This window comes from Hyposmocoma kahamanoa, unplaced genomic scaffold (genome assembly GCF_003589595.1).
Source record: "Hyposmocoma kahamanoa isolate Upper Pololo Valley unplaced genomic scaffold, ASM358959v1 63, whole genome shotgun sequence".
NCBI lineage: Eukaryota > Metazoa > Arthropoda > Insecta > Lepidoptera > Cosmopterigidae > Hyposmocoma > Hyposmocoma kahamanoa.
In genome coordinates this window covers 20,386,085-20,393,926 of record NW_020653851.1, presented here as the reverse complement: position 1 = coordinate 20,393,926, position 7,842 = coordinate 20,386,085, and the positions used below count along the sequence as shown (strand labels likewise).

The 7,842-nt window shown below is 34.6% G+C and overlaps 1 protein-coding gene across 3 annotated transcripts in view; it reads right to left on the bottom strand.

The window, feature by feature from the left end:
• Positions 1 to 5,070: 5,070 nt before the first annotated feature.
• Positions 5,071 to 7,842, bottom strand: part of LOC113230444 (solute carrier organic anion transporter family member 5A1-like) — a 68,574-nt gene continuing 65,802 nt past the window's right edge. For all 3 annotated transcript variants that reach the window (XM_026464379.1, XM_026464378.1, XM_026464380.1), the window contains exon 11: positions 5,071 to 5,715. In XM_026464379.1, coding sequence (XP_026320164.1) covers positions 5,555 to 5,715 — 161 coding nt within the window. In that variant the 3' untranslated portion in view covers positions 5,071 to 5,554. The remainder of the gene's footprint in view (positions 5,716 to 7,842) is intronic.

The window sequence follows — 7,842 nt, the reverse complement described above, 5'->3', positions numbered from 1 at the left end:
TTTCTCTACACACAATTACTAATTACAACAACATTAAAGAATTCCCATTTTTATTGTACATTACAAAAATTCACTAATAAAAAAAATTGCACGCAATAATGCACCGTCACGTTACGAGATAGGAATCATTTCACTAGATACAATTTGCTGTATCAATCATTGTTCGTTTTTTGATACTTTAAAAATATTATTGCAAGAAGCTCTACATGGGCAAAACGTATAAGATTCTCATTTCGTACAAGATTCTCATAGATTCTATTTCGTACAAAGTCATAAATAGATTATGCCTATAAAAATATCTAGAAAATCAAACTTTTATTATCATCAGAAATCAGAATAGATAGGTATAACCTAATTTAATTAAACTTAAAAAAAGGATGAGATAATACCTCTCTCTGAAATGCCGGTATTATTATATGACTGTGTAGCCAACATTACCTTATTTAAAAAAAAAATTTGTAATTGTAAGTAAAGTTGCAATTATTTTGTTTGCCAACGATTGCCAACGAAACTATTTTTCGGACGTTTCAGACCCTTCACAAGTTCCAATGTCACGGCTGTCTGTCTGTCTGTCAGCCGTGACATTGAGACCTGTAACCGCCATGGCCCGAAACGTTTAAAAAAACAAATATAAACGATTAAGATCCGAAAAAATACTTTCCTTTTCTATATGTAACAATAGCGAAAACCTAAGAACTTGGTATTTTGTTATGATTTCCTTGCCTTTTACTTTTTAACCAATTTCAAAAAAGGAGGTTCTAAATTCGACTGCATTTTTTTTGTTTTTTGTATGTGTGTTACGCGATAATTCGGACCGAACCGATTTTGATGACAATTTTTTTGTTGGAAAGAGGGTATCTCAGTCTCGGTCCTACTTAAATTTGAAGAAAATATTCCACCTGTAAGGGTAGCAAACAAGGGGATGACTCCCGTTTCGCCCGCTTTCCGGTAACCGATTTCAATAAAACTTGGCAAATAGATGTAATTCCAAGAAGTTTTGAGCTCGGGTCGAGTTTTTTTGGTACTCTGTACAGAGATTTTTAGAAGTAGTATTTTTAGTACCGTTTGCCTAAAGTTGTATTCTACTCCGAGATAGCGGAAGGCAAACGGAAGCATGGTGCTCAACATCTCGCCATAAGGATGCGCTCAAGAGACATCTACACGCTTGCGCTATTGATACATCAGGTTGCGAGGGGCTCGCTTAACTTAAGTCGTCTTGGCGGTCTGATATCTATAAAAATGTAAAAACATTCGAACAATAGCGATTCGAAACATTATACGAAAAACGTCAAATGATTAAAGAGAGACCTAAGACCTATACATATACTTTCAACTCTGCAGGCCAACGTTATTATAGTCCATCTGTTTAGGTACTTAAATAAATGTAAACAATCTTGAGATGTCTATTTAATGAAATATACATTTATAAAATGATTTTCCCTTACCTTCAAATACAAAATACAAATACTTAGCTTCATATGAAATTGCATGCCTATTTTTATACCTATTGATTTGTAAAGCATGTGTTTCAATAAAAAGATGTATCAAGATTGTTTACATTTAGTTAAGTACCTAAACAAATGGACTAAAGTCTGTTTGTGATCGGGCATTTAAAACAAAATTCGGTATGGCTAGTCATATTAGGGCACAAGCTAGGAAATAATCTCAAAGGGTCGCTGTTGTCGAAATCGATAAGGAGGACTATATCTAGGGTCGGCGGACATCATTCATTTAAATTAATACATTTACCGACTGAAGCACATAAGTCAAATCATTTATTACTTCATTGATTTGTAACTTAAATTCTAGTGGCGTCTTTATCAAATTTATCAATCTCTTCACATCTTCCAACATTACAAACAACACAAAAAATATAGAATTATATGTATATTAAAAAATGAAGCATTTTTCGACTTATGTGTTTTAGTCCGACCTACAATCATTCCGGTATTTCAGAGGGAGGTTTTATCCACTGTATATGTGTTACTTGAAGTTTAGGTAAATATACTCTGTTTTATTTCGAACTCTGCTTATATTATTGTAATATATATTGTAATACTAACTAACAACGTAAATTAAATTTGTTTCCACGAAATAATAAAATTCCTTACAAGAAACACTTAAATGTTTTATTGAGAGGGGTAAGAATAAAAATGCTTACCCCAACCGAATTCATTTGTTCCTGCTTATATTGTCCATCACTATGTACTTTCATTCTTTATATGTATATTAACGGCAGTGTTTTAATGCACTTTAGTTCACGTTGAGGTAATTATCTTATTTTGTTATAAGTAGACAAAATTATTGATATACAATTAGCGCATGTAAAACTCAAATTAAAAATCGCTTAATAAAAACAAGACTTAATAAAAACAAGACTTAAGTAGAAAATTATAAAATAGCTAGAGTAAATTAAAACTACTAATGTAGTGTAAAATTTACACTAAGCATGTTTCATACATCACAGATCTAAAAAATAGTATTTGATTGTTCACTCGTACAAAAAAGTAGGCAATTTGTAACATATAATTCATAACCTAAAATTTTTTTCTAAACTTTTACACACGACCCAGCCTTACAAGACGAAGAAAAAGAAATAACTTAAGTGTTTGTGAATTATATTTAAAACAAATAGTCTCGTAACTCGAAAATGGTAGAATTAAGAAAACACGATTTGAAATTTGAAATAGGATTATTTTTATTTAAACATTATTTATCCACTTACGAACGAGATTATAAATTAGTCCCATGCCGTAATTTTTGAACTTTCATATCGTGCTTTCTCAACTCCGCCATTTTTTAGTTAGGACAGTATTTTGTTTCAATGTACGATATATAAAAAGAAATACGTAAATAAAAAATTCGTCACGACGAAAAATAATAAAAATTAAAATAGAATATTAACTAAATTATCGACGAAGTAGACTTTATTTAAATTGTGATTATATTTCATTTATTATATTATTATATTTACATATAATTTTTAGTGATAATTTGTAAAAAAAATGCACTAAACTAATATAAAAGTCTAATCACTAGCCATTTAAATCGCAATTATCGAATATTAAGCTGGATATACTCCACCATCATGTATCACACGCGATTTATTGTTATTAAAATAAAATCGCAATCGGCAATCGTACAATTATCAGGAAAAAAACCATACCATGTGACCCTTGTGACGTCATATGTAGGCAAGCAAAGAAATGTCACAAGACTCAATGTTCGCGTGTTACCTTGTCGTTTCTACGTTTAATTACTTTTTCACTAAAACCTGTAAAAATTTTGGATTCAGGACTGCAGTCAATTAATGCGTAAAATTCTCGCAAATGGCAATTTGTTTACCTACAAATGACTTTTTCTTCTTTCTACTTTTTTGCGCCGTTTGCGCGGCAATTTATTTTTAATTATATTTAAACTTACTTTAAGAGACTTGAAAGACTTTATTTAAATAAAGTATTATTTTTCTTGACGTAGCTATCCATTATGGTTTTTTTAATCCAGAAAGTTGTTCAATTCCTTATTAGAATTCATACTATGAATGCAAATTGGTATTTATTGTATCAATCCCTTCGGCACGAACAGACGTAATAATTCTGACGAGAAAAAGTTATTTACACATTTCGATGCAGCATTTCGCGGTGACACAAAGTAAATAACTAATTTTAGTTGAATTTGTCCGTTGCTTTAGTACTCGATAATACAGAGATATGAAAATACTTTTGATATAAAAGAATATCACAAACGTGCATGAATAATTATTAAAAGCGATTCGCGTTATATTAAGTTAATACGCTCAATACTCCAATTGTAAAAGTGGATTAAAAATTTCATTGAATGTCATAAATATGAAACTTGATTTATAGCTATAGCAATTAGCTATTGTTTATATACAACACAACGTTAACATACAATGTAAGGAGTCAACACATTTATCGACACTCAATTATACAGGGCCGGTCAAAAAATCATTATGTCCATGTAATAAAAACGAAAAACGAATACTAATTAGTATCAGATAACATCTCTAGCATCTGATACTGATTAGTATCAGACAACATCTCTAGCACCTGATACTGTTTAGTATCAGACAACATCTTTAGCATCTGATACTGTTTAGTATCAGAAAGCATCTCTAGCACCTGATACTGTTTAGTATCAGACAAAATCTCTAGCATCTGATACTATCTAGTATCAGATAACATCTCTAACATTATTTAGTACCCGACAACATCTTTATCTAGCATCTGATACGTTTAGTATCAGATAACATCTCTAGCATCTAATACTATTTATAATACACATACTATTTTTTATCCTGACTCGTTGTTTTGTCGTTCCTATTGCACAGACATAAGAGTGTGTTCTTTCTATCTCAAGCAGGTTACGCGTGAATAAGTGTGGTAACACTCTTACTGTAAAATTCCCGCCATTGTTCAGTCCTAATGTATATGCTACCTGCATGAACAGTTGAAATAATTACTTCACGTAATTTGAATCTGTGTACTCAGAGGGCGCATTCTATTCAACCGAGCGTCTTTTATTTCTAATCTGTTGCTTTAAAAAAAAAAATTAGTTAATGCCCATTCCAAGTTTTTTAACACTTTTCATATAACGACCAACTAACTGACCATCACATCGTTTTACAAAAAATATATTTCGTAAACTTGCCCTACTACAATAATATAAAAACGTATATTTACACGACACTTATCGATTCTGCCTTTTGGTATATTCCATATGTATTTGTTCCCATATTTATGCACTGTCTTCAATTATTATGCTTTATATTATGTTTGGATATTTAGTACCTGCTTTTGCTTAGACTAAATTTTTGTTCTCCTTTATAAAATTGAGCAGAGGCACCTAAAGTATGTAATACGTATAAATACAAGTAGAAATGCAAACATAATAATTCTATTTTATCGCTTCAGTCAGTTTACGTAGTAGCGATATACATCAACACCGGTCGTCGTAATCGAGGTAGACGGTCACGTGTACCAAATTATAAATGGCTCTATACTACAAAGGTTTAAGTAATCAATTAAATGTAAACAAACCGTAATGAAGTATTTTATGAGGCATTACCTGGTTACTTATTGTAAAATTACAATCAAGAAAGTAATTCACAACAATACAACATTTCGAACTACCTATTTAAAATAGTACCAAATATAAAATATTTAATTGAAGATGTTTACGTTCCTACGATAAACAACCTAAAATCCAACCATTAAAAATATGACATCTAATGCGACCAAATGAAAGAGTACAGCAATAATACGACGTATGAAACTCTCTACCAAATATTGCATTTGGTCGGTTAACCAAGTGACAGCTGAAGTTTGTTTTCCTTTTTGTTAATTACCTAAACCTTTATACTATAGTGTTTATTATTATGATCATAGAGGCGATTATTGCTATCAATAATAATTAAATACAGAAGCGCGTGTCGCTTAGGCTCGACAATCGCTTCTCGTAGCTATATTTATTAACACGCGACTATTGCGGACTGTGGGGGCTCAGAAGTGCCACTGCTGGAGGCGTCAGAGCGTCAGAGCTGCGTGTCGGAGGGCGGCTTGTCGGGCGCATGCGCCAGCGGCAGTGCGGCGGCGCAGGCGTGCGCCTCGCCGGGGTTCATGTCGATGCGGCCCGCCTTGCTCCACACCAGCAGGTCCATTATGAACGCCAGGAACATCAGCCCGGCAGACAAACCTGGTCGCGCATTATAATTATTATTCAAAGTTGTACTACGAGTTATTACCCTGCCCTGTCCGTGTCGATACATACTCGAACCTGGTATATTTGTAAAGTTAAATTGTACAAAAAATGTATTGGCGAAGGATGTAAAGTCTGAGAAACGCAAACAAAGTGATACTTGTCACAATCCCTAAGACTAAACGTTTCCAAAGTAACTATAATGCAATGTGTGGAAAAGCAACAAAATACCGGATCGATTTAAATCCCTTCCATTGGCTAGATTTAAAAGGGAATTGCACACTTGGCTTCTAGTTATTGTACTCGATTGACGATTTTTTCAAATATAAAGGTGGTTGATCCCAAATTGATGCATATATGCATGCAATCTATGCAATCTTTAAATAATGAATTTATCTTGTTTTAGTTCTATCAATTTCTTAATGTATTATATTATTTGCATACTCTTATTTAAGGCTAAATATGATTAAGTTCTCCAAACTAATGTTACCAGCAACATTTATAATATTATAAATGTTGGTGGTAAAATTACTTTATTTAAAGCAAATAAATGATATTCTATTCTATTCTACACTCCCAAACACATGATACATATTTTAAGTAGCAGTAGAGCTCAAATAGTTCGTCCAGGGCAGTACTGCCACCTTATCTATTTCAGCTGTAAGGGTGCTAGTGAAATTACAGGAAATGGGAATTGTCAACTTATGTCTCGGAGTGACGGACGCAGTAGCACACCTATATATACCTACATATCGACGGTGTTTTCTGGAAAGGGTGTAAGCGTCATTTCGTAGATTTTTTCAGGAAACTTGGCTTAGGTTTTAACGACTGCTTGAAAATATTTACGTCTTGTATTAAAATTCAATTTTAAAACTCAAATCTAATTAAAATCAAAATTGAATTTTACAACAGGGCGTAAGTATCTAAAATGAAAAATCTACGAAATGTCGCTTACGCCCTTTCCACAAAACACCAATGAGAAGTAAAAATGTAATTATAGTCGCTACTTGTTGCAACATATTAACTTTTTTATTTACACATTTCAAATTTTGCCGTTGGCACACTACGTCTCCCTTTCCGTTTAGCTTTCCCCCACTTCAAAGATTGTCTGGAAGAGATCGCTCTTAGCGATAAGGCCGCTTTGCCCACATCAGTTTCAAGTTGTTTATATACAGCAGTGTGTATGTGCAGTTCTTTGTTCTTGCCTGTGAACAGTCCCATATCATTCTACATATAAGTTTTGTTTATAGTGCCCCTCCCTATCAACCTCTTGGTTATGCGGAAAGGGCACTATGACCTGTGCGCGCACAGGAACCTTATAAGTTCAGGTTCTGACCCCAGATCGGCCATTGTACAGGGTTGTTACAGACTTCTGTCACTTGACTTCATTCGGTTCTTCTAGAGGCTAGTGCCTCGGGTGAGCCGCCCTGGGTGTACGTAATGTACCTCCCTATTTTCCAGGTAGGTACCGGAGCCGCAGACACGCTCACTTCCCGTTGCGCATTGCACAAATAGCGGTTGCCACCGCTATGCCGTCAACTCTGAGTCCACTACCAAATCTAACTGAGCATGCGGAGTCGTTACAGCTTTGCAGAGATATAGCGTCTCTTAGCGTATTCTATCGCCTGTACCACGGTGAGTGCTCTGAAAAGTTATTCAACCTTATCCCTTCCTCTCCTTTCCATCAGCGGACCACCCGTGCCGGACTGCGTTGCCACAGATGGACGGTCAGTTCAATACCGCCCTGCACTAAAAAGTTTGGCAATTCGTTTTTATGCCGAACCATCAAATTGTGGGACCAACTCCAGGCGCATGTATTCCCTCCCCTCTATAACATCGGGTCCTTCAAACGTAGTGTGAAGAAGCATTTGGCCAGACCGGCAAAATGATAGTGACGGAGTGAAGATATTTGTGTTTTCCATCCGTTACTCTCATCTCTGGACTGTATTCGCACTTTCCATCAGGCGCGGTGCAGTCATTTTGCCGAGTCACAATAAAAAAAAAATAAAAAATCTCCTCATTGTTGGTGGCGGAGCTGTAAGGCACACTCACTCCCCGACGCCGAAAAAAACGATGTCTCTCCAGTCCCCAATAACCTAAGAGGTCCTGGAGGGTCCGGAGGAT